Raw genomic sequence first — 27,569 nt, forward strand, 5'->3', positions numbered from 1 at the left:
CAGACATTGGATGAAAATTCTGAAAGATCCACTTTGATTGTTTCATTAATTTTTGAACAAGACTTAAATAATATAATGAGACTATGCTTTAAAAACTTGTTTTGGTGGAGTTAAGGTTCAGATTTTTCCCGATGTAACAAAATCAACCCAACATAGGAGGAAGGCCTTTCTGGCATTGAAATCACAAACATCTGATATAGGAGGGACTTTCTTTCTAGCATTTCCATGTAAATGTATTATTAAATTGGGTCAGGTTAAGTATACCTTTTATTCACCAGAACATTTAAAATCATTTCTTGATTCGAAGCAGCTGAAATAATATAAGATATAATATGGGAATAATACGCCACTATGTTATTTGTTAGTTATTACTTAAGTTTACTTCTCTAATACCTACCGCCCCCCCCCCCACCATTTTAACGGGGTCTAAGGAAGCAAAAATTTTATTTGAAGGATTAAAGTGATTTAACTTTAGTATTTCTTATTGTTAGATTAGTTCAAATTTCTAATGTATTTTTGAATAATGGCTGTATTTCAATAACAAGTGAATTCTTGTTATAATGTTTAAAAATCAATAAACAAATTTAATGATAAAAAAATATACATTTCTGTTTAATAGGATCTGCTTGTGTTACTGGATTTAATTGGTGCCCAAAATCCAAGCTTTCCCAACTACTTTCAAAAGACTTCTCGCTGGTTTAAAAGACTTCAGTCTATTGGTAAGATGACCCATGTTTGAAAACACAGAATTCAATTCACCTCAGTTATTTATGTATTTATTAACATTTCTTTACCACTTTTATGAAGAAATTCACCCAAGGTAATGTACAGCAGGTATAACCCAGACGTAGGCAATAAACAATTACAACAGTAAAATATTCAAATAAAAAAACACTGTGACAGAACAGTGTGTTTTAAGCCTATAAAACAATCTAAGGGATCCTTTTACTAAGGTGCACTGAAAAATGGCCTGTGGTAGTGTACACGCGTGTTTTGGGTGCACGCAGAATTATTTTTTAGCGCACCTACAAAAAGAATGCCTTTTTAAAATTTTTGCCGTATTTCTTATTCACTTGTGGACGATGGTAGTTGAATATTAATTTTTTTTCTTTTTTTATTTCACTATGATACCTTACAAATTGTGTATTATTATTCTTAATTGAATATTATGTATACTAAAATGTTCATAAATAAATAAATTTAAAAAAAAAAATTTTTTTTGCCGAAAATGGATGCGCGGCAAAATGAAAATTGCTGCATGTCCGTTTTGGGTCTGAGACCTTACCACAAGCCATTGACCTAGCAATAAGGTCTCATTTGGTAACCGGGCGGTAATGGTCTACGCTCGTCAAATTCCACTTGACGTGCGTAGCTGCCATGCATCAGAAAATAAAAAATATTTTTCAGGCGCACGTAGCGGACACACACCAAAATTGAAATTAAATGGAAGTAAAATTAAACTCACCTTTCATTAGGGCACATGGAATCACATCTTCACAGGTCTCCTGTTCTCAATCAAACCTCCTTGGGCTCCCTCAACTCCCGTGCCCCCCCCCCCCCGTGGGGCCCATGTGGTAACCGGGTGGTAACTCTAGTTTGACGTGGGTGTGTGTAGACACCTACATGGCTTAGTAGAAGGGCTCCTAAATTAATTTTGAACTGCATTTCTCTAGTTTGTTTAAAAGGTGGTACATCTGTAACATGCTTAAAGCTGTTACAGATAAGTGAATGATTCCTTCTTTAGTTAACGTAGATAATAGGAAGTGCCTTGCAGGGGTGTAACCAGCTTTTTTCAAATATTGTTGTTCTGGGCTCTGATTGGCCTGAAGTTTGAAATTGCCCAGCAGTTGTTGGCTGTTGCTTCAGTTTTAGCCTAGGAGAAGTGAGATAGAAAGCTCTTTGCTGAAGCCCTGTAAAACAGCTATATTTGATAGCTGTTGAGCAGCTGATCTCCCCAGGTACTTTGTAGAAAGTAAACAAATGTTTAGTTAGTGTTATAATTGATCAATTTTTCAGTTACTTGTTACTGTTTGCTGATTGCACATTTTCTGTCCACTTTTCAAGTTCTGAGAATAAACACATTTGTTCACCCTGCCTGTCTGGACTGATAAAGAATCCTGGTGGTTTGTGTGTTGGGTCTGTGAGTGCTTTCTAGAAACTGTGGGACCACTGGGAGTGTGGCCCCAGTAACCTAGAAATCACTGGGAATAATTTAAGAGTGGGAGACTCACCCAGAGGTGGTTGTGACCCAGTCGGTGGGAGGAGGGTGCTAGTGTAGAGCACGAGCAGCAGGTGCAGGCAGACCTGAGCTGTGCTGGGAATAGACCCTCTAAGTGGCCCAGGCGGGTAGCTAGGCATTTCGTGACAAACACTGTTCCTACTTTGATTTTAGTCAGCTAAACAATCAGATTGTATTTATTCAGCTTTAAATCAATTGAGTGGCTTCAAATGAAGTTTCATGAAAACTAAAAAGTAAGTAGGGCTTCTTTGTTAGTGGTTTAAAATTAATCAACTGGACGGCTAGATGGACTCCCGCATACCCTAATTATAGGTTGTGGGGGGGAGGGGGGGGAAGGGAGTAGTGGTTGTTTTGGTGTGGGGCAGGGCACTAGTCTGGGGTTGGATGGGTGGGTCTGTATGTAGTATTTGAACAAGTGGACCTGTCGCTGGGGAGCATAAGAAACCAACTGATGTGGGATAAACATAAAGGAATCCTATTCAGAAGGAATGGATCCTAAGGAGCTTAGCCGAGATTGGGTGGCAGAGCCAGCCGGTGGTGGGAGGCGAGGATAGTGCTGGACAGACTTATACGGTCTGTGCCCTGAAGAGGACAGGTACAAATCAAAGTAGGGTATACACAAAAAGTAGCACATATGAGTTTGTCTTGTTGGGCAGACTGGATGGACCATGCAGGTCTTTTTCTGCCGTCATTTACTATGTTACTATGTGAGCAATTCAGTAGCCGCCTATGTTGTGAATTCTGTGCATAACTAATTCAGAGTCTCCATGGCCTGCCAGCTAGACAGCCTCTTCTACAAGCTCCCAGCCACAGCCTATCCTGCCTGCCTAGTCTGGGTCACGAGACAGCCCGCTGTAAGCTCCTCACTGCTTGTAGTCTATACTGCTCCTCCAAGGCAATTACACTTGGTTTCCTAAAGATATGTACAGATAACACTTGGATATTTAGTATAGGTAATAAAACAATTTAGCTTTATTCACATACTAGAAAATAATATATCTCTTTATACAGGATTGGGGTGAGCACAGTTGTCAGGAATCAGGAATATAGCAAAACTCCAAACTCTTTCCTGTCTCTCTATGGAGCTCTGCACAAGTTGGATGACTCTGCATGTAACGTCAGTAGGCCCAAGAAGAGACATTAAAGTGTATTGTTTGGAAAATCAGGAAGACAGAAAAGGAGCTAAGAAAACAAGGAGAAGGAAACAAGAAAGTCAGCTAGATAAAAAAAATGGACTCCAAACAGGCAAAGGCACTAAAGCAGTAGTTCCCAAACCTGATCCTGGAAGCACCCCAGCCAGTCAGGTTTTCATGATATCCATGAGCTATTATTTTTCAGATTGAGTTAGAAGGGTGTTGGAGGGACAGTGTTCAGCTGGTTTTCTTCATTCCTAAAATGAAGACAATATTCTGTTAAGAAGAATGATAGAACGTCCACCAGTTGGGGATCATGCTATGGGGTTTCTCAAGGTTCTTCTCTTTTAGACATTTTTTCCTTATCCCGTGTTGATGGCATCTTTGTACTTTGTCCAGTACAAAAAAACATTAGACAAGGCTTTATTGCTGATAAAACACTATATAAGCACTGATTGAAAACTGGGCATTTTCGAATTTTCTAAAACTTAATACTCAACCCCCCCCCCCCCCCCCCCCCCCCCCCCAATTAGTATGGTTTGGTGAATATCAGAAAGCAAATTTGGAAAAAATTACTCTTTTTTCAGAAATTTCCTTAAAGACCGAATCCAGTTCTAGAGCGCTAGTTATAATTCTAGATTCAAATCTTACCTATAAACCTCAGACTAATGGTGTGGTAAGGAAATTCTTTTTTCACCTACATAAACTACAAATCATAAGATCATCATTGAGCGCACCTGGTTTTAGAACACTTGCCTGCTTATAATCGAACCTAAATCGGGAGATGGATGTTTATCTCACAAAAACGAATAACGCGGTATAATCGAAAGCCAAACTTGGACGTTTTTAACTGCACTCCATCGCAGAAGCGTACAAAGTTGACAGGGGCGTGTCGGAGGCGTGGTGAAGGCGGGACTGGGGCATGGTTATCACCCGAACAGAGATGGGTGCCTTTCGCCAATAATGGAAAAAAGTATGCGTTTGTAGCTAGAATTTAGGGCACTTTTCCTGGACCCTGTTTTTTCACGAATAAGGCCCCAAAAAGTGCCCTAAATGACCAGATTACCCCCAGAGGGAATCGGGGATGACCTCCCCTGACTCCCCCAGTGGTCACTAACCCCCTCCCACCACAAAATATGATGTTTCACAACTTTTTATTTTCACCCTCAAATGTCATACCCACCTCCCTGGCAGCAGTATGCAGGTCCCTGGAGCAGTTGTTAGGGGGTGCAGTGGACTTCAGGCAGGTGGACCCAGGCCCATCCCCCCCCTACCTGTTACAATTGTGCTGCTTAATGCTTAGTCGCCCAAACCCAATGTACCCACATGTAGGTGCCCCCCTTCACCCCTTAGGGCTATAGTGTAGACTTGTGGGCAGTGGGTTTTGAGGGGGATTTGGGGGGCTCAACACACAAGGGAAGGGTGCTATGCACGTGGGAGCTCTTTTACCTTTTTTTTTTTTTTGTAAAAGTGCCCCCTAGGGTGCCCAGTTGGTGTCCTGGCATTTGAGGGGGACCAGTGCACTACGAATCCTGGCCCATCCCACGAACAAATGCCTTGGATTTATTCGTTTTTGAGCTGGGCGCTTTCATTTTCCATTATCACAGAAAAACAAAAACGCCCAGCTCACAAATTGTCGAATAAAACATGGGCGTCTATTTTTTGCGAAAATACGGTTCGGTCCGCCCCTTCACGGACCCGTTCTCGGAGATAAACGCCCATGGAGATAGACGTTTTCGTTCGATTATGCCCCTCTTGGTCAGGCGATTTTAATTCCTTTACTTGACTACTGTAATTCGTAGTGCAATAGAATTAACAAACAGCAGCAGAGCCGCTTACAACTTTTGCAGAATACAGCTGCCCGTATGATATATATGGCTTGGGAAAATTTAATGAAGCCAGCCCTTTATTGAAGCAATTTAAATTGGTTAAGAATAGATACACGAATTAAATTTAAAATTGCATATTTAGTTCATAAAAGTGTATATGAGCAGAATTCGATTATGGTAGGCCAATTGTTACCGCCTTTAGGGATTAGAGGAGCTCAAAAAATATAATCTTAGATATACCTATTGTAAAGAACCTGAAGCTAAAATCAGTTTGAGAGCACTCTTTCTCTTTCCAGGGTCCTAAGGTTTGGAAATCTATTCTAAAAGGTGTTATTTTTTTCTCTACAAAATGTTATTCTTGTCTGTCTATGACATCTCTCTTAATGTAAACCACTTTGAAGACATAATTAAAGACGGTATAGAAGTATCAATATAGTATAGTATAGTATAGTAATGAGACACATTTGCATGCAGTGGAGGCAGTCATGCAGATCTCTCTCATGAATATTCATTGTGGATATCTTGAAAACCTGACTGGCTGGGGTGCCTCCAGGACCAGGTTTGGGAATCACTGCACTAAAGGATATACCTTTAGCTTTGACTGCCTAGATTGGCTATCAGCCAATAAGGAAGTTCCAGCTCTGACTGCATATGTTGGCAATCGGCCAATGGGGAAGTCCATAACCATGTAAGGGAAATACCTGTATTCTGGCACATAGCACTGTAGAAAAAAGGGAGCCTCTTCCTGACCAGGTAGGGGAGGAGAGTGGAAACTTGCCTTCAGGCACATAGGATCATACTGTACTGATGCTGTGGGGTGATCTATGGCATAGCAGTGCTAAACCTGGATCAAGGCATGACAGCAGCAGCAACACTCGGGTATCTATGAAAATGTGATGCTGGAAGATCTTGCTATGTTGCCTAATGGTCAGCAGTGGGTTGAGATCCTTGGAAGCCAGGTTCAATTCCCTCTGCATCTCCTTGTGACTCTGGGCAAGTCACTTAGCCCTCCATTGGCCCAGGTACAATATAATACTATATTGTGAGCCCATTAGGGACATTTTCAATACCTGAAACAAGAAAATAGTAAACCACTTAGGTCTAGGCTGTGTGTAAATACTGAAGAAAAAAAAATAATAGTATGTATAAATGTGGGCCTAGCCAGTATTTTTTCTCCTTTTAATGTTGGGGTATTTCCATAGTATGAAATGAACAATGTGATTACATGTTTTTGCCTTTTAGTTCACATTTTTCTTAATGGATAATTGTGCTCAAGAGAAAATATTTCTCTTTTATGAATATTTTGGTTTGGTTGTAAATTGTAGAACGGAAGCTCCATCGTTTGGGTTTACTAAAGAATCATCCTTTTGAAATACAGTATTTTCAGAGCAACCTGCAGGCAGGGCAGGTAGTTGATGACCATGTGCCATTTTTACGAAGAGGTAGGTAATTTTGTAATGTTTTTAAAAGCTTACAGTGTTTCATAACTTATACATATATATGACATAGCTTTGCAGCTAGTGGTGATGCAAAGTATAATGAAAAATCACAGTAATTACTATGGAGTAGATGATAGCATGGTTCTGCTTGGCTAGCACCTGTCATGTGCATTCTGTCCTGGATGTTAGCTTTTAACACCTGCCCCCACCTGCTTTTTGCTGCCATTCCAGAAGGTTCCTCAACTTCTTTTAACTTCTCTGCTTTGGCTGTTCACCCCACAACCAGGTATCGCATATAATCATGACTATACAGACTAAAAATTTAAGACTGTATTTTGATTCAAAATTGAAATCATGCAATTAAAGGCAGGGACATAGCCAACAGTGCATTGGAGGGGGACAGGAGCATTGGGGGAAACAACTGGGGGGAATGGGGGCCATACATTTCTTCTCCCTCCCCCCATCACATTAGTATCATACCTTTGTTGGTGGGGATGCCGAAGCCCCGCCCATGGAAGAAATCCAGTGCCAAAGCCGCCCCTTCCTCCTAGCGAGGAAGTCAGCGGGGTGCCTCCAGCTGCCGTTTCCAGCACTCCCTGAGCATGCTCAATTCATGCATGAACTGACTATGCTTGGGAAGTGCAAGCATCGGTGGCTGGAGGCACCCCATTGACTTCCTCGCTCCTGAGGCAGTAACGACCAGATGATCAAAAGCCCTGCGCTGTTCCAAACAGCGCCCTAAAAATAGCGCCGGGACAGCGCAGGGCTTTTCTGTATCGATGATCAAAGATAATACATGCAAATCTAAGCAGCGCTATTATCTTTGATCATCATGTTTAAAGTGCGGGAGAATTGTGCCGAGCATGCACTCAGCACAATCCTCCCGCACTTGTTTGACAGGTCTGGGCTGTCAAAAGCCCAAACCTGTCAAACAGCCTGCCGAGGCCCGAACCCCCATAACTCGTGGTGGCCGCCTCCAGCCAATCGCTATCCCACCCTCCTTCCCACTCAGCGACGGGGGGGGGGGGGGCTGGAGGTTCGGGGGGTCTCCAGCCCAACTCCTCCCCCCCCCCCAAGCGTTCTGAATCCATGGTCCCCCCAGCGTTCTGATTCCCTGGTGGTCCGTGGTCACCCACCCTCCCTGCCGGCCCCCCCCCCCCCGGCTGGCCCCCCCTACCTTTTGTTGGAGGAGGGATGCAGCCTGCCTGCCTCCCTCCTCTTTCTGTCGACGCCACTGCAAAATGGCGGCGCCCAGCCCCGCCTATTGCATCCTGGGATGCGCTGGGCGGGGCTACAGACCATGTAAGGGAATCGCTCCCTTACATGATCTGTAGCCCCGTCCACCGCATCCCAGGATGCAATGGGCTGGGCGCCGCCATTTTGCAGCGAAGGAGGGTGGGATAGCATTTGGCCGGAGGCGGCCACCACGAGTTATGGGGGTTCGGCGGGGGGGGGGGGGGGGGATTCGGGCCTCAGCAGGCTGTTTGACAGGTTTGGGCTTTTGACAGCCCAGACCTTTCAAACAAGTGCAGGAGGATTGTGCTGAGCGCATGCTCGGCACAATTCTCCCGCACTTTAAACATGATAATCAAAGATAATAGCGCTGCTTAGATTTGCATGCATTATCTTTGATCATCGATGCAGAAAAGCCCTGCGCTGTCCAGGTGCTATTTTTAGGGCGCTGTTTGGAACAGCGCAGGGCTTTTGATCATCTGGTTGTAAGAGAGGAAGGGGGTGACTCAGGCAGTGGATATCTTTGGCTGGCTGGGATTCAGCTACCCCACCAGCCATTCAACAGGTCCTGCAGCTTTGGAAGGGCTTGAGCCAAATGTGGGGGACCCAGATCTCCAAGCCCCCCCCCCCCCGGCTGTGCCACTGATTAAAGGCCCAGTATCTTCCTTTTTCCTGTCTCCAGGTCCAGCTTTCTCTCCCTCCCTTCCTTCCCCCCTTTAACCCTAGGTCCATTATCTCTCTCTGTCTCTTCCCTTTCTTCCCTCTCTCGCAAACCCCCCTCCCGCCGAGTCCAACACCTCTCTCATTTTCTTCCTTTCTTCCACCTTCTCCACCCCAAGTCCACTATCTCTATCTCTCTCTCCCCCCTCCCTCTCTGCTTTTCTTCCTCAGTTCAGCATCTCTCTGTATTTCTCCCCCCGTCCCCCATGCACAGTCCAGCATCTCTCCCTTCCCTTTTGGCCCTGACAACAGTTCTCTCTCAATTACCTCTCACCCCACGTACGGTCTGGCATCTCCTCCTCCTCTTTTGGCCCTGCCCACAGTTTTCTCTCAATTCCCCCCCCCCCCCCCCCCCCCCCCCCCACCAATCCGGCATCTCTCCCTTCCCGGACCTGACTGCATCTCTCTATCAAGTCCCTTCCCTCCCCTTCACACCCTCACCTTTCATGTTTTTCTTTTTCAACCTTCTTCTTCCTTTGTCATCTTCACTCTACCTTCTTGTTCCCTTTACGCTCCTCCTCGCCATGCCTCTTTTATCTCTCCCCCTTGTCCCTTTCACACTTTCACACTCTGCCTACTTATCCCTGTTACACTTTCTAGTTTTCACTCTACACCTCTTCTGCACACCCTGGGTTCTTTTTCTCCCATTCTTCCATCATCCCGTATCCTCTCTTTTATCTCCTGTCCCCTAATGCCAGGTTATTTTCCTTCCTCATTTGATCCCCAGAAACCTCTCCCTACATGGTTGTCTCCCCTTCCTCTCACCATCAAAAAGCTCTCCTTCCACCCTATTCCCTTTCTCCTCTGCCCCAGTCAGGCGCTTTCTGCCTCCCACAATGTAAGATTCAGATTGGCCTTCATGCCGTCGCCCATTTATGGGGCCTGTAGAAGAAGCTTTAAGTTTCTCAGCTGCATGTTTCAGGGGTCTTTATATAGTTTGTCAATTCTATCCTTGGTGATGACACTCTCACTATAAAACTTGGAGGTGTTTAAATAACTCCTGTTAGTCACACTCCTTGGCCTACTCTAATACTGGCATTAACTTATAGGGGGATGCTCAAAAGATTTGTGGTAGAGTTCCCTCTACTGCAGATCCAGTGCAGGAAAAGCAGCGTGGCATACTCATAGTAATGAGCATGCAAATTCATGCCACATTAAAGTCACGGCTGTAATTTGCTGCTATTACTCTGGGCTAAATTTCCTGTCAGTGCCTGAGCGTTGATTGCCTCAGACACTGACAGAAAATTTTAAAAAACAACAAAATGATGCATGCTGCAGCATGTCATGACCCCTTCCTCCCAACCCCTTCCTTGCGCCCCCCCCCCCCCCCCCCCACGAAACCTATAAAATCCCCAGTGGTCCACTGGACCCTACTCCGCTTTCCCCCTGGTGGGACCCCAGCCTGACCTGACCCAGCAGACCCTGGCCAGGCCGAGCCCAGCCTCCTAGTCATCACTGGCCCTTGTGGTCTAGTGTAATCCTGTCCCCCAAACTCCTCCACTTACCTTGGCGTAGAAGGCAAGTGGGATGCCTACTCCCTCCTGCCTCTGGGCCTGCCCTCTTCAAAATGTTGACACCCTGCCCCTGCCTGGTGCATTCTGGGGGAAGGAGACTTGGGCACACTTTGGGGGAAGCCCATCCGTGGCACGGTGGTTGGGTTGGTGGGAGAGACGGGTGTCATTAGACACCTGTTCTCTCAACCAATCCTCAGCACTGCCCCGGTCATGGCATTATTTGTTTCCGGTGGTAAATGCACCTGAGAGCTTTTTTTTTTTTTTTAAGCATTGCTGCGGGGTACTAAATGATTGCTAATGGTTTCTTATACTGAGACTCTTCCGGCAAGCCTTTAAAGCGTAAATTACACCGCCGGGAGCGGTTTTCCAAGTCCTCTATTTGTTGCTCTATGTCCAGTCTCACTTGCTGTTCTGTATTAACTTTCTTCTTCAGAGTCTTTAATTCACCCGCTAACGCTTCTGTTCGCTCCTCAGTCTCAACTACACGGTGACCCATATCTTTTACCTCTTCCCGGAGCTCTGCTACAGCTGTCTGAATACTCTTCCTGGTATTGATCATCTCTGATTTGAGCTCTCGGAACCATCGGATGATTTCACTCCTTTCTACCTCGGCCTCACCCGCGCTGCATTCCTCCATGTCATTATCGGGCTCTTCGTCATCGTTGGGCGCCATTTTAGCTCTGCTCTGAAGGAGGGCCGCGTTCCCTCTTTTCACGGCCCGCGGCGGATCCGCCGAGTATTTGTACTTCGCCAACTTCTTTCTGGCCGCCATAGGTTGTTATAATCCTATTTCAGCGTTCGCGGAGGTGATTTTCGCGCTTTTTCAAGGGGTAGACACTCTTTTATAACTGTAAACCCGCGGAGCTCTACAAACTAGCTACCGACTACATCGGTGACGTCACTTCCTCCCTCACTCTGTTGTTATTTCATTGATTGTTCTGCTTTTCAGCTCACTTAAGCTCATGGTTGCCTCTAGCTGGAATGGAATTCAGCTCTTTCTTTGTTTCCTGTTTTGGATTGAGCCTACTATACCCTGTATGCAGAAGTTTTACCAATGCTCTGTTCTTTTTGGACTTAATTTTTGAAGACAACAGATGCTCATTATCTTCATTCAGTTTCAAAACCCATTTTTTCCCATATGGCATTGACCTATGCATGTTATGTGAAGTAGCTCTTTAGATATATTCGTGTTTCTCATTTCACAGTTTAAACATCCTCTCTCCTGCACATCTTACTCAGGTTTTCTAGTGTTACCTGAGATTCCTTGAGTGTACTTCACAAATTGGTCTTTGGAGATCGTCTGCTATTCTTCTAATACAAGGGTGGGCAATCTCGGTCGTTATGGGTCGCAACCCAGTCGGGTTTTCAGGATTGCCCCAGTGAATATGCATGAGATCTATTTACGTGCACTGCCGCCATTGTATGCAAATAGATCTCATGCATATTGTGACAGGTACAGGTCAGACTTTGTCACTTAGGTGCCACGGGGGGGGGGGGGGGGGAGGTGAGGAGGGAACTCTGGCACCCTGTTTCCATTGTAAAACTGTACTAAACAAAAGAATTAACATTTCCCCATTTAAGGGAATGACAGGTACGTCATGGGAAAGAAGACTCATTTCCCTTTTAAGCCCAGTAAGGAAAGTTTTGGCCCAGCTGCGAGAGTCTGAGAGGAGTAAGCTTCCTAACCTCTGGGAGAGAGAGAGGGGATAGGCTCAGCTATAGGTGGAGAGTTAATTAGGTGAGATGGGTGTAAAACCAAAAGACCTGTAAAAGAGCTCCTTGGAAATTTAGCAGGGAGAAGGGGTCTGCAAGAGAAGATTATAAAGGACCAACTGCCTACGGCTGGAGAACAACCTGATCCTGGGAACATGGGGGATTGGTACCAGAAATTGTGAACATGAACAAGGTACTTACATTTAAGCTTTAGCCATAGACTGTAAAGCTTGTTGTTTATCTGGACTAACAGCCAGGGGTGGAGGACAGGATCCTAAAACAAGGTCGACTGTTGTCCTGTCCAAGGGGTGGTGGCTGTTCAGCTGAGTTCATGCTACTCAGTCAAAAGGGCTCAGTATTCATGTTTTGCCATTTGGAAAATAAGCTGTTTGAAGAGAGAAACCCCAACAAAGGTGATTAGAGAAGAGACCAAGGGAAGGCTCATTTGCATGAGATATCTGGGAAGAGGAGAGACAAATTTGCATATTCCCAAGCTCTCTACTCAAGCTGGTTTCTTGTTGAAGCAGAGGAGTCAGAAGGCTCTAGAATCAAGAAAGACTTGTTTCATACCCACAGAAAGAGAGTGCTGGATGGAAGGAGGTCCAGCTGAAGAATTCTGGGAAGTCACCTTGGGGGCACAAGGGACTGGCAAAGAGGACTAGTGCAGTAAAACCAGACAGTCTAAGTTCACTGACTCTGAGCACTTTCTTAAAATCTCTCACGGTTGCTTTGAAGGATTATTAAACATAGAAACATGACAGCAGATAAAGGCCATATGACCCATCCAGTCTGCCAATCCTCTGTAACCCCTAATTCTTCCTGTTCCTAAGCAATCCCATATGCTTATCCCATGCCTTTTAAAATTCTGGAACAGTTCTCAACTCCACCACCTCCACCGGGAGGCCATTCCACGCCTCCACCACCCTTTCTGTGAAATAATACTTCCTTAGGTTACTCCTAAGCCTATTCCCTCTTATCTTTGTCATATGCCTCCTCATTCCAGAGCTCTCCTTCATTTGAAAAAAGGCTCTCTTCCTGTACATAAATGCTCTTGAGATATTTAAACATCTCTACCATGTCTCCTCTCTTCCAGCGTATACATGTTGAGGTTCATAAGCCTTTCCCTATAATTTTTGCATTCAAGACTGCTTACTAATTTCGTAGCCGCCCTCTGGACCGGACTCCATCCTGTTTATATCATTCCTTAGGTGCGGTCTCCAGAACTGCACGCAGTACGCCAAATGAGGCCTCACCAGAGACTTATACAACGGCACTATCACCTCCTTTTTCCTGCTGGTCATGCCTCTCTTTATGCACCCAATCATCCTTGTGGCTTTGGCTGTCATTTTTTCTACCTGTTTGAAAGCTTTAAGGTCGTCCGACACAATCACCCCCAAGTCCCGCTCTTCCTTCGCACACTGAAGCACTACACCCCCTATACTGTACCGTTCCCTCAGATTTTTGTGACCCAAGTGCATGACCCTGCATTTTTTGGGATTAAACCTTAGTTGCCAAATATCGGGTCCATTCCTCTAGCTTCGCTAGGTCCTTCCTCATGTCATTCACACCCTCCAGGGTGTCCACCCTGTTGCAGAGTTTAGTATCATCTGCAAAGAGACAAACCTTACCAGACAGCCCTTCCGCAATATCGCTCACAAAGACGTTAAAAAGCTCCGGCCCTAGGACCGATCTAGGGTTTGTCACAGTGGGTGATGCAGGTCACTCTTGGCTAAAGGGCGTTATCACAATATTTATTGGGGAAATCCTGAAAACTCAACTAGGTTGAGGGCTGAAGTTACCCACCCTTGCTCTAGTACTTCCAATTAACTGTTCATGCTGTACTAGGTCTATTATAGCTTGTGGTCTTACTCCCTTTAGAAGATGACTTGTTTGGATTTTCAGAAGTTAGATCCTTTCTATTGAGCTCTTCCTTTGGGAGTTCCATCAGCCCAGCTCTTCAGGAGATATTCTTCCTAACTCCTTTCTCTGGAAGTATCCTCTCTTTGCCTTTGGGATTTCTGAGCACCTTAAGTTCCTCTTTCGTCAGTCTCCAGCAATCAGCTGTAATGGATTCTTCCTCATCATTGATAGAAATGGTCTGTGGTTCATACTCAGGTAGAGGATTAGCCTCCTTAGTCTGTGGCTATTAATGTGGTTGGTTGGTTGTGCCCTTCAAAAGGGTTTTTTAAAGAGTAAGTTGACACTTTTAGTTAATGAAACATGTGACCCGGCTTGGCCACTGTTTGGAAATAGGATACTGGACTAGATGAACCATTGGTCTGACCCAGTATGGCTAGTCTTGTGTTATAGATCCTTATAAAGAGACTAAAGTATCTGCTATCATTTACTATATTACAATATCGATATGTAAAGTGGCTTTCAAACGTCAACTGCTGGGTCTAAAATGTGCATCAAACAAAGTAGACTATATAGCTATCTGTTACCTTCTCACTAATGCATGAAAATATTCTAATGGGAGGAAAAGGTCTCATAAATCACAGGGATTTATCACTGAATAGTGATTTAGGTATAAATCAATCCCTTCTCGTGATTGTAAATAATCATAGACCAAAAAACCTCCTCCTTCCTTAATGTGTGCTATTGTGCATAACAAACTAAAACATGGAAAAATATTTTTTCTTTTTACTGTTCTCTTTTTCTTTATTACTATATTCTTATCTTATTATACCCATATAATCCCATGTGACCAACAGATCAGCAAGAGCCAATATTGTTCCACTTATCTTTAAAGCTCAGACGGTCCCATTAAACGAGTTGTCTGGGTTTATAGTACTTTACAAAATGGAGACTGGTTCAGAACTGACAGAAAAGAGCCCTGCACTCAAACTAAGACAGTTGGTGAGCTCAAACTAGCTTTTGTGACTCAGATTTATTGATTATTTATTATTCGGATTTTGTCTCACACCTTTTTCTGTTATAGTTCAAGGCAAGTTACATTCAGGTACAGTATTTGCTCTTTGGTCTTAAACCTCAGAGGGGTAATTCTCTATAGACACCTAAAGTTGGGCACAGGATGATATGTGCAGAGTTCACATTCTTTATTGACAATCATGTGCATAATAGCCATTACAGAATACTAGCATAAGTTGTAATTTATACATCAACATTTAGGTGCGACCCCATACACCATGGGTGCTGTTATGTCTGCAGCTAAATGTCACAGTTGCATGTAAAACTGTCAGTTATAGCATATCAGTGCAGGACACACCCCTATAAAGCACGGCAGCTAACTTCAATCATGCAATTCTGAAAAGGCGGTGTAGAATTTACTTGAAGTATCTAAGCTGAATACCGGCATTTACATTTGCTTTTAGCAGGCATAAGTACAGCATCCAAAAGCTAGGTGTAGGATCTGCAACAAATGCTATTCTACCTTTTGAACCTCATCGGCATACTCCTTTTCGAGAATAGCGCGTAGCGCAAAACATTTTCAGTGGTGAATTTTCAATGTCATTTATTGAATTCTCTCTAAAGTGTAAACTTTTGCATGCATGAGGGGGAGAATACCAACAGTAGCCTCTGGCAGACCATGTGAATGCTGCCCACAAAGTATGCACCATCACATCTAGGCACATAGTTACAGAATACTACTTAGCCAGAAACTGTTCACATACTCATGTAGAATGTCAAGAATACTGGCATTTACATGCATTCTTGCCACCTAAAACTAGGGAACTGTGATATAAGCAAATATTTAAAGTAGGGAATGGTAGTCGGTCATGAACATGATACTCAAATGGAATCGATAAGAGTTCTCCATACCTAATTCTGTATTTCTTGAACAGGTGTTCCAGTTCTACATCTTATCGCATATCCTTTCCCTGAAGTGTGGCACACCATGGAGGACAACGAAGAAAATCTTGACTCTTCGACTATTGACAATCTCAATAAAATCATGCATGTGTTTGTGCTGGAATATCTCAATCTGTAATTTCTATGTGCTTTAGCACTATTCATAATAAAAGTTTCAGCTGTGTTAAATATCTCTGCTAGAAATCAGTGTCCCATAGCTTTGATTTATTCATCACCATAGCCAAATCAGAATGGTCCATGACATAATGATTAGGCCTATAATCTGTCAAACTAGTATGAGTATTGCTGAATAATTAACTGCTATGCAAATTTGCTCATGCTTATTAGGAAGAGTGTGCAGAACAGCATTGCACATGCTCAGATGGGTGCATATAAAATCACACCAAAGGCATTTGTTAAACCACATATTACAGTGAACTCACGAAATAGTCAAAATTTCACAATAACTAATTCAATTAATATATAATTAAAACAAGGATAAAGACCTCTGTTATAGGTCACAGCAACTCAGGAAGAGGCAGAAAGTGGCATTTGCACATCCTTGTGCAGGGTTTTCTCACATCCTAAGGCCATTGTTGCTATATCCATAAAATGTATGTTGCCATTAGTAAAAAAAATTACCGTGTGAGCATATACCACCACACATTTTGTAGGCAGTAAGGGCTCATGCGGTAATCCTGTGCTACCCATTTGGCATGCAGTACGGCAGCTGTGTTGATTAACACAGGAATGTCCAATGACCTGCCTCCTCCCAAAAAATAGAAAGATTTTGAGTTCATGATTAGCACGAGTTAAAATGGCACTGCAGGACACCTGAGCGTGTCCTGCAATACCCCCATTATAAGTTGCGTTAGGGCCTGAAGGTTGTAAAGTGACTCTCCTGGCCTCTACAAGGTGTTAAATTTGGCCCTGTATATCCAGAGGCTTAAACCTGGGGCTCCTTGTTACCAAAGAATCGACTCTCATCCTTGATCCCATTCTTTATTTAATACAATTGATGACAAGATAAACAACTCAATCAGTTACATTTGCACTGAGATGGATTAGGATTCTGTACATACAGACTGAGTCTGTGATCAGCTCCTCGCCAGAAGGGAGAACTGACAGTGACTGGTGCTTGAAATATGGAAACACAGCACTAACAGTACCACAGCAGCCACACAGTGGTAACAGCAATCTGCCTTCTGAAGAAATAATATTCATGCAGCTAGAAGAATGAGGCACTTAGCTTAATCATGTAACATACATAGTAACAGTAAATGACGGCAGATAAAGACCTGTATGGTCCAGCCAGTCTGCCCAACAAAATAAACTCATTTACGTGGTATGTGATACTTTATATATGTACCCGAGTTTGATTTGTCCTTGCCTTTCTCAGGGCACAGACTGTAAGAAGTCTGCCCAACACTGTTCTTGTACTAAGTTCTGAAGCTAACTTCAAAGCCCCTTAAAATTTACACTCCAGCCCATCCCTATCTTTTCAGTCACAATCCCAAGTCCTTTATATTTGATTGGATTGTTTATTGAAGAAGTCAAGTGAAGTGCATGAGATTGAAAATCAAAAGTTGAAAATTATTAAGTTGTTTTTAGCAAATGAATGGTCTGAATCATGTGGTTATGTTGCATTTGCTGATAAATGAAGCAACATTTGATTGTGGAAACTAGAGAATGACACCGGAGCGGGTAATCGCAGTAAACTGCAATAATCCACAGTAAAACTGCAGGAATGGGGAAAATTTTCAAAGTTTTACCACGGGTGCAAAAAGAGGTTATTTCCCCGCCCCACAGGAGCAGTAATAACCCCTGCACCTTCGGTACAACAGACGCCTACCCATGGGCGTAGTTTAGGGGGGGCATTGCCCCCCCCCCTCCCAACGCAGGGCTGGCGCAACACTGCAGGCAGCTCTTCCCGCCCTCAGCTCCTGGACAGGCTTCCTCTTCATTCCTTCCTGCTCCCCCCCCCCCCCACGCGCACGCTTAAACCTTTTATTTTCCTCGCAGCGATGGTAGTGAAGCACACAACACAGTGGGCTCGCCTCCAGCCTTTCCCGTCCCTCACTCAGTGTCCCACCTTCTTGTGATGATGTATTTCCTGTTTCCATGAGGACGGGACACTGAGTGAAGGGAAAGGCTGGAGGCGAGCCTGCTGTGTTGTGTGCTTCACTGCCACTGCAAGGAAAATAAAAGATTTAAACGCGTGGGGGAGGGGGGCAGGAAGGAACGGAGAGAAAGGCTGTCGGGGAGCTGAGGGAGGGCAGGGAGAATCGCTGGACATGGATGGGAGGGGGAGAGAAGAGATCACTGGACATGGAGAGGAGGGGAGGGCAGCGGGAGAAAGATCACTGGACGTGGAGAGGAGGGCAGGGGAGAGGAGAATTGCTGGACGTGGATAGATGAATGGAGGGGGGATTAGCATATTTGCTGGATATGGGTGGATGGAGGAGAGGGTAGGGAAGAATGTAGAGTCGCTGGACATGGATGGATGAAGGGGAGGGAAGTCAGGAAGGAGATGCACATGGATGGAGGGGAGGGAAGAGAGGATAAATGTTGGACATGGATGGAGTGAAGGGCAGGGAAGAGAGGAGAAATGTTGGACAAGGATGGAGGGAAGAAAGCAACACCAGACTTTGTGGAGGGGGAGAAGGAGGGAAAGTGACACCGGATCTTGGAGGGAAGGAAGAAGGGAAGGGAGGGAGAGTGACACGACCTTGCAAGGGCGAAGAGGAAGGAAGAGCATGGGGTATAGGCCTTGGAAGCAAGGGAATGAAAGAGAGAAACGGATGCAGATGGAGACTGATAGGATGATGAGAACCAGTGGAGGGTACTTGAGGGCTAAGGAAGTGGGTTTAGGAGACTGGATATTAAGTGAGAGATAGAGGGAGCAATGGTAAAAGCTAGTAGGTAGATGAGAAGTGAAACAGACTAAGGTGAGAGAAAGGGGGATAAACACAAATAAAGTGGGGGGGGGGGGGAGACATGAAATGAAAAGTCACTGCTAGACAGATGTAGAGAGGGAAAGGACAAAGCCAAGAGGAGAGAGAAGAAATGGAAACGCCAACGTGGAAAATAATTTAGAGAAGACGGACATCTGGAAAAGAGATTGGGACCAGTCCAATTAGAAAAATAAAGTGCTGACAACAAAGGTAGAAAATAAATATTTTTTATTTAATACTTTGTAAGGACTGAGATATGCCTGCTTTGTGAAATGTACGTATTTTCTATTTTTGTATTTTGCAGAGTGCAGGAGAAAATACATTTGTTTCTCTTTTACCAGTGCCTTACAACTTATTGGTGATGGCATGTGTGGTTTTCCATTTCTCATCATATGATGGGCAGATATTATAGCAAAGAGGACTGGAGGTCCAATTCATCCCCAATATTTTCAGCATCACTTTGGTCAATAGTGCCAAATATTTTTTGGCTCCTCCCAAATGGCAACAAACATTAAGCGTAGTAGTCACTCAGTAAGGGCTAGATTCTATATGTATGGGCAACCTATCCAGGTCGGTTTGGACATTTCTTTTTCATCATGCCTGTGACACCTAAAACAATAGGAAACATTTCTGTATTTTTGTGCCACATTTTCTTGGTCTTGGGATTATATCTCTTGGTACTTAAGGATCTTCTCTCTCTCTCTCTCCACACAATTCACGGAGTAATTATCCTGGTGTTTTTCTCTTTTGTTTTCTTGCATTCAGCTTCTTATCTGTGGGGATGGACATGTCCCAGGTGATCATAAAGTCCTTGTTCTATTATGATCTTCATCTCAATGCTTTACTGGTACAGTGGTGTCATGGAGTTATAATGTTCACTGAGTTATGAGACATGCCACCTTGATGTGTCTTTCCATTTAAAATTTTTTTGCAGCCAGCCATGAGACAAGTAACTGTTTCTAGCTCTTTCTGACAAAATCTACAAATGAAGGTCCATCAAGCCCAGCATCCTGTTTCCAACAGTAGCCAATCGAGGTTACAAGTACCTGGGCAAGATCCCAAAATAGTACATTTTATGCTGCTTATCCTAGAAATAAGCAGTGGATTTTCCCCAAGTCCATTTTAGTAATGGCTTATCAACTTTTCTTTTAGGAAGCTATCCAAACCTTTTTAAAACCCCACTAAGCTAACTGCTTTTACCACATTCTCTGGCCAACAAATTCCATGTTCCATGATTGGGATTTGGTAACTGGGTCTGAAGTGATCATACTCCCTCCTCTTGTTTCCAGTAAGGGAGGTGATGTGCTGCAGGTTATGTCATATCAGTTCAGCGTGTGATCCAGTAATTTTGGCCTGGCTGCAAGCTGACAACAGATGGGTAAGTGTGATCTTTGAAGGCCCAGCTAAAAGTAAAGCTGGGAAAGTTCCCCAGATTGAGCAGTGTGCATGGAATAAGAACTGGGCAGAGCTCCTGTATTGGTGGGATTGGCAACCTTTTAATTGACACTTTGTGGCAAAAAATATATATGACACATACCAGGCCCTTTATTCCCTTGCCCTCTGATAGAGAAATGGGGAATTTGCAAAGGCTACATATCTACCCTCAGGCATGGCAGAGCTTATGCTTGGTTAATATTTCACACGTTAGAGATCCTCTCTTCTCCACACCCACAGCAAGGGGAGTAATGGTAACAGCCTGCAGAACCGGCACCACTCCTCTACACAAATGAAGCTTCTCAAAGGGCCTTTAAGGCCAGTTCAGGCTTATGATGCATAAACCATTGCTGCAGCCTGAGAAAATTTAAGAAAAAATAGATAAAATTCCTGGTTGGCCCTGCATTGGCAGCATCCTCAAGATCCACTTTTGTTGAGCCCTTCTTATCCCTAATCTGTGTCCTTTCATGGAAGGAATCACAGGTTGACTTTAGAAATGTTTGAGGTGCTAGAACATTCCACTATCTGGAGCAAGAGGAAGAGGAGGTAGCCGGTTGAGGAGGCAGAGGGAGATTACCTCCCCTTAAGGGATAGTGCTTCAATGGATAGATTGTTTGCTAGGGACAAGCTGGTTACCCCTAATTTTTAAGGCTTGAGGTTTGGGTAGCTCTCAGCTGGGCCATGAAAGACAGTAATGTGTAGGGGGGATCCTATATTCATAGGTGGTTATACCCCCCTCCCCCCCCCCGAGTGCATCTCAATACATCTGATATCTGGAGATGCATCTCTTAAGGCTGAAGTACCTGATTCTAACCTTAAGGTTGCTGAGGGTTTTGTAATCTTTTCCTGGTGAAGAGAAGGATAAAGGTGTTAGGTCACCAGGGGAGGATGGGTTTGTCCTTGTACCCAGGGCCGCTTTAACCACTATGGGGCCCTGAGCAAACTTTTATGGATCCCCCCCTCCCCAATGGCACAGCTTCCTTAGCCCCCTGCCAGCCAATCTGCTTTTTGCTGAAACAAATGCGGTATAAAGGCACGGAGATGCAGTCTAGGTCACGCTGATGATGATTCTGCTTTTTCTGCAAATTAAAAATTGAAAGTCCATGACAGAAGAGGCAGGACCAGCAGAGCCATCAGCTTTGCAGCCTATACAGCAGCTCCATACCTATACTGTTTTATTTATTTTTTGCTGGAAGCAGGTGGGCTGGTGGGGGAGGAACAGGAAGGAAGCTGCTGGAGCAGAAGGGAGGGGAGGAAAAATGCTAGACCAGAGTGCAGAGACACCAAAGGTGGCCCATCACAAAGACTGAAGGCTGATGAGTAAGATTTTTCTCCTGGTGCATTTGGGGTATAAGTTTGGCACAGTAGTGAAGGGATTGAATCGGTTTCTGTATCATGGCATGTTACATATTTTAAACTCAATTATTTCAACACTATACCACATACACATCTATGGAAACCAGTCAACTGTATTTAAAAACCCCTCAAGAGGAAGTGTCTTATAATTTAAACCTGATTAGAAAAAAAAGTCTGCTATAAGACAACCAACAGATCCTACATGTTCTAAAACCCCATCTCATATTACAACAAAACTAAATTTATATTAATGTTTTGATGTAATCTCAGTATGGCCAACACAAAACCCTCCATTGTAAAACACAATGCACAAATTTGTGCAAAAATACCATAACAGCACTAACTCCCAGGACACAAAGAAGAACAAACTTATCCATGAAACAGCAGCACTATCAATATTACACCAAGCCTTAGACTACCTAGTGAAAAACAAACAAACAAACCAGGACTGCTACAGATATGTAAACAGAAACTGCATGCTAGCAGAATACTGCACCTTAGTCACAAGTACAAATTACAAGCCAGGCCTTCAACCAATACGAAACAAGGGACCACACATCAGTACTAGATATGAAGACAAAAAAAAAACCCAACCCACCTGAACTGGAACCTGAAATCAGACTTTGCCTATACAACCAACAAGAGAAATACAAACTGAATTGCAAGATATCAGAGATATGCATTTTCAAAACCTATCATATTCCAACTACTATGAAATTCAAAATAATACATTTTTCTACTTTCTGTTGTTTACATAATTTATTATTCCATTTTCTCTGGTCCCAATGTCTCTTTTATGGTTTTCTCTGTTTCTTCTATCTTTGCAGGATCTCCTGTCCATCTGACATTTCATCTCTCCATGTCCACCATCCTTCTTGTCTGCACTCTTATTTGCCCTATTATCTGCCCTTTCTGTGTTCCCATCTTCCCCTTTTCTGGCATCTGCCCTCTCAGTGTCCCCATCTCCCCCTTGTCCACCATTCCATCCATTGTCGACCATCACCCTACCTTTCCAGCATTGTCCCTCTGTGTTCCTATCTCACCACTTTTCCAGCATTGTCCCCTATATTCCCATCTCCCCTTTTCAGTAGTGCCCCTATCTTCCCCCTTTCCAGCACTGCCTCTGCATTCCACTGTCCCTACCCTCTCTCCCTATTTACTGTTGACCCTCTGCGTCCCTGTCCCTTCCTGCCCAGTATTTATTTCTATGTCCTTATTGGTCCCTATGTTCAGCTTCTCTTGTCTCTTACCACACACACCCCACTCCATCTCAGGGCCACATATCTCCCCAGCCTGCTCCTGCAGTCCAGCATGTCTCCCATCTCTTTCCCCCTTCTCTGCACCCCCCACCCCAAGCGAATCCTGCATCTCATCCTTCCACCCCCTCTCTCCCATCCCACGGTCCTCATTCATGTCAGGGCCTGGGCTGGGCTAGCTGATCGGTCATGTCTTCTAGTCCACACTGCAGACTATTCATCATTTTTGTCTGTTCTGTCTGAAGTTGTTCCTTCTCTGTAAGCTTTTCCTGGAGAGCTTGCAGACTGGTTTTTACCCTCTCCTTCTCTTGCTCGCATTTACTTTTGAGGACTTGATTGGCTTCTTTAAAGCTTCAGCCCAATTCTTGGGCCTGACCCAATTGTTCAGAAAGTTTGACTTGAGCTTGTGCACTTATCTCCTTGAGGCTCTTTAGTTGACTGATATCCAAATCTACATCAGATATCCATCCTCTAAGAAAAGGCCTGGACCACACCACAGGAAAGGGGAGAGGGGGGAGGGACCTGGCACCACCAGGTTTATACCCAAAAGGCCAATATATAAAGCCTTTGCCCCAGAAACTCAACTAAAACCTAAGAAAGGAAACAAGAGCCCACCACAGGAACCTGAGACAGAGCTGAACAGCAAGGTTCTACCACCTGCTGCAGATAGACAGACACTGAATGGAACCTAGTGCACAGCAGCCTTATGTGGCAAAGTTTGAATTTGCTTCCTATCTCAACCTGCTGGTAGATGGACATAACCCACAAGTATGGACTAATCCTTTGGAGATACTAAGGGGTCCTTTTACTAAGGTGCACTGAAAAATGGGCTCCGGTAGTGTAGGCAAGGATTTTGGGCACGAGCAGATCCACTTTTCAGCTTGCCTTTAAAAAGGCCTTTTTAAACGTTTTGCCAAAATGAAAATTGGCACATGTCCATTTTGGGTCTGAGACTTTACCGCCAGCCATTGACTTAGCAGTAAGGTCTCTCACATTAACCGTGCGGTAATGGCCTACGCACGTCAAGTTTGAGTTACTGCCCGATTTTTGCCGCATGCCAGAAAAAAATTATTTTCCAGTGCATGTAGTGGGCACGCATCAAAAATGAAATTAATGCACGGGCCACGTGGTAGCCAGGAGTAACTCTGAATTGACGCGCGTTGGGTGCAAGTAGGCACCTGCGCGGCTTAGTAAAAGGGCCCCTAAGGAATCTATTTTAACCTGGCTCAGTGGTTCTCAACCAGTGTGTCACCAACAGCTAGAAGGTATGTCACTAAAAATTTGATAAGACAAACACAAGCATGCTGTCTAACAACCATATACGCTGCAGGTTGGGAAGAGTTGAAAACCAGGAAGTCGAGTACTTGAAATCTCCATAACTGGTCCCTACTTGTCAGTAGCCTGAACTGAAAATGTTGCAGCTTACCCCTCTCTTCCACCCTGACAGTCACCACCATTGCGTCTGTATTTCCCTTACATCATTATTAGCAACAATTAAATGTTATATAGGGTTTTTTCCTTTGTTCAGATGAAAACTGTAGTCTTTAGTGTGTCACACATGTGAATATTGTCAGGTGTGTCACAACAGAAGACAGACTGAGAACTACTGTCCAGGCTAGATTGTTTTAGAGAGCTATTTTCCAAGCAAACAAGTGACACAAAATCCTTCATGTCAGTAAACCTCATCCAGCATTTCTGTACTATTATTTTAACACAAATGTTGACAATGTTTTTTTTTTTAATAAAAAAATTTTATTTGATATGTTAAGAATTTCTGTACAAAACTGTATCACTGTTTATATTTGCAATTTTTAAGGAACAAAGTTCTTAATTACCTTTATTTTCCTCACATTTTGGTATTTACAGTTTTAAGACATCTGTTTAAAGACTAACAATAAACTGAACTAATCATTCTAAAGTTATATAAAACAAACATCAAAACAAAATTCTATAATGAGTTAGCTATGCTATGATAAATACACTATTAACATTTGTCATGAATAGTCTAAAAGGATTTAAATCTGCATTATGAGAATCTTTTGACAATTTTAAGGCTTAACATATATCTTTGATGACTTAAAATTTCATTCTGTGAAAGTCAGATTTGATAGATAAATGCCTTTTCTCAGTCTGACTGTATTCCCACCGATATTTACTTCTGCAAAAGTAATTAAAATACAACTCTATTATAGGATCATTTTGCAGAGTGCAGGATGTACGCCTCTCTTCTCTTGTAAGGATAGCTGACTGTTTCTAGAGTAACCAGACTGCTCTGGCAAAAGACCTTTACTTTAGATCACGTGTGTACAAATCAACGGATGACACTTCAGTACATTTACTCACTTTCATGCGGCTAGTCTTCCTTTTGCCAGCTTTTTATAATGCATATGTAGTATCGCACCATACCGTAGGCTATGAGTTTAACTTGTTGGGCAGACTGGATCGTACAGGTCTTTATCTGCTGCCATCTACTATGTTACTAATGGGCTCATTTTTGAAATAGAAAAACATTTTTAAAAAAGCAGCACAAAGTGGCAGACTGACCTTTTTTTGGTAAAACATCCAAATCACTATTTTCAAAACCCATGTTAAAGACATTTTGCTATGCAATTTGTATATAGTGCCTCCAAATCACAAGGGGGCATGTCAGAGGCAGGATTTGGGCATCCCCAAAACTTGGATGTTTTTCTGCCATAATGGAACAAAGCAAAAACATTCAGGGATAAAAGTTACACATTTTGGTGTAGACCAGTACCAATCATGACTAAGTCACAAAAAGGTGCCCTAAGTGACCAAATGACCACTGAAGGGATTAAGGCATGACCCCCCCCCCCCTTATTCTCCCAGTGGGCACTGACCCCTCCCAACCCCCAAAGGTGTGAAAGGAACAATATATACCAACCTCTTTGACAGCTTCAGATGTTATGGCCAGTCCTATTAGAGCAGCAAGCAGGTCCCTGGAATAGCCTAGTGGTCAGTGCAGTGCACTGTAAAGAAGGGAACCCAGGCCCATATCCTACACTGTTACACTTGTAGTGGAAAGTGTGAGCCCGCCAAAAACCTCCTGCACCCACATATAGGTGACACCTGCAGCAATAAGGGCTGTTGGGTAGAGTAGGTTTTTTTGGTGGGTTTTAGAGGGCTCCCCATATAATATAAGGAGGTAATGGTGAGCTGTGTTCCTGGGACCTTTTGTGTGAAGTCCACTGCAGTGCCCCCTAGGATTCCCCACTGCTCTGAGATGTCTGTGTGGCCAGTCTACTAAGAATGCTGGCCTCCCCTACATCCCAATGGCTTGTTTTTGTGCGTTTTTCTCTTGGACTTTTTATTTTTTATTTTTAAAAATGGTACAAAAAGATAGATGCATTGAACAAAAAAAATCTAGCAAATGGTCATTTTCAAAACAAAATATAGATGTTTTTCTGGTTCAAAAATGGCCATATTTGCCACTTGATTTTTGGACGTTTTCAGCAAAACGTCCAAAATCAGATTTAGACATCATATTGAGAATACCTCTCTATGTGTGTCTGACAATGACAGGAGCAAGAACTCCTCAGCTGAAGCTGTATTAGCCATTTTCCCCCATTTATGAGTGAGTGAAAAATATGAATTTGAATGGCTGACCAGACACAGAAAGAAGTCAACCGATTTTTGCAAAACAACTTCTCATTTTACTAGCACCAAGGCTTCCCTGTATTTGTCAGCAAACAAGAACGCCATCTAGAGAAGTATATATATGAGATATATTGTAACACACAAAAAAGGGAGCTGTATCGGCAGGTCTGAAAACATGAGCGTGATTACCACATGAAGACTTCAACTCCCTTGCTGTCTACTGCAGCCAGATACCGAGAGCGGTAGTTAAATAGAATAGGATCTGAAGCTTTTACATGGTATGATGTTACTCTAGTTTCCAACTGGTGCTCATGTAGTGGTGTAGCCCTCTAGCAGCCATTATTTGTCATAGGAAGAATTTTTACCTCTGTAGGGTATGATACTTTTTCTTGAAGCAACCAAAAAAAAAAATGTTCCTTCTTCTCAAGATAAATCAGCTTCTTTTCTTCCGCCTTGAAGGAGGAGTCTATGTGGTCTTGAAAGCTATTGCACTACACCATCAGATTTTGTTGGTTCAGTAAAAGGTATTGCAACCTATAGAGCTTTCAGTGGTGCTAATGACAATTTTAGTGTGGAACTGGATATAGGAAGTTGTATATATAATTTTTTGCAGCTTAATTTCTTTCTATACAATCAACTCCTATAGTGTTTTCAGGACAGCGGCAAGACCGGCCTCCTGGGGTTGCCAAGCATAAGTGACTGCACCCTCCATTATTCACACTACAGTAATTGTGTCCTGTAAAAAACAAACAACATTTAAAACATTATGAAATACAAATTGGAGAAGTCAAAATAACATCCAAATTAGAAACTGTGTAAAAAAGATGGTTTCTCAAACTACAGTATCTTTGCTCTTCACTTGTGGCTTAAATATACTGTTTTGTGTACAGAAGACAGTGGTATAAGGGACCTGCACACTGAAAAGCTTTGTGTATATTTTTTAAATTATAAAGGAACTCTCTGCAGGCAATATTAAGTAAAGGCTGGAGAGATCCCAGAAACCAGGTCTCCTAATGTGTACAATACAGCACCAGGCTAGGCTAAAGAAAATGTGCTGCCAGAGTAACCATCCCAAGGCCAGGAAAGATAGAAATGTCAATGCAACAAGGTCTGAACCAAATCATTATGGACAGAGGTTGAAGGAGATGGAATGGGTGTGGAAAGGCAAAAGTAAAAAAAAAAGCTAGATAATTTTCAGAGTGATTTACAACGTTGATTTGGTTGAAATTGTCTTACTCAGAGCTAATAAAAACTACACGAGGGATTTCACACTGTTCACAGTAAAAAAAAAAAAATTAAAATAAATTTAAAAAGGAGCTAA

At 43.4% G+C, this 27,569-nt stretch overlaps 2 protein-coding genes across 2 annotated transcripts in view; one reads left to right on the plus strand and one right to left on the minus strand.

Annotated features, from left to right (window-relative positions):
• Positions 1-15,837, plus strand: part of QPCT (glutaminyl-peptide cyclotransferase) — a 93,376-nt gene extending 77,539 nt beyond the window's left edge. Inside the window, exons 5-7 of the mRNA XM_030198072.1 lie at positions 620-719; positions 6,527-6,643; positions 15,627-15,837. Of these exons, the coding sequence (XP_030053932.1) occupies positions 620-719; positions 6,527-6,643; positions 15,627-15,772 (363 nt within the window). The 3' untranslated portion in view covers positions 15,773-15,837. The remainder of the gene's footprint in view (positions 1-619; positions 720-6,526; positions 6,644-15,626) is intronic.
• A 10,265-nt stretch (positions 15,838-26,102) lies between these two features.
• NID1 (nidogen 1) overlaps positions 26,103-27,569 on the minus strand; it is a 249,834-nt gene continuing 248,367 nt past the window's right edge. The window contains exon 21 of the mRNA XM_030194981.1: positions 26,103-26,984. Within this exon, the coding sequence (XP_030050841.1) occupies positions 26,863-26,984 (122 nt within the window). The 3' untranslated portion in view covers positions 26,103-26,862. The remainder of the gene's footprint in view (positions 26,985-27,569) is intronic.

This window comes from Microcaecilia unicolor, chromosome 3, assembly GCF_901765095.1.
Source record: "Microcaecilia unicolor chromosome 3, aMicUni1.1, whole genome shotgun sequence".
In the NCBI taxonomy this organism is placed as follows: Eukaryota; Metazoa; Chordata; class Amphibia; order Gymnophiona; family Siphonopidae; genus Microcaecilia; species Microcaecilia unicolor.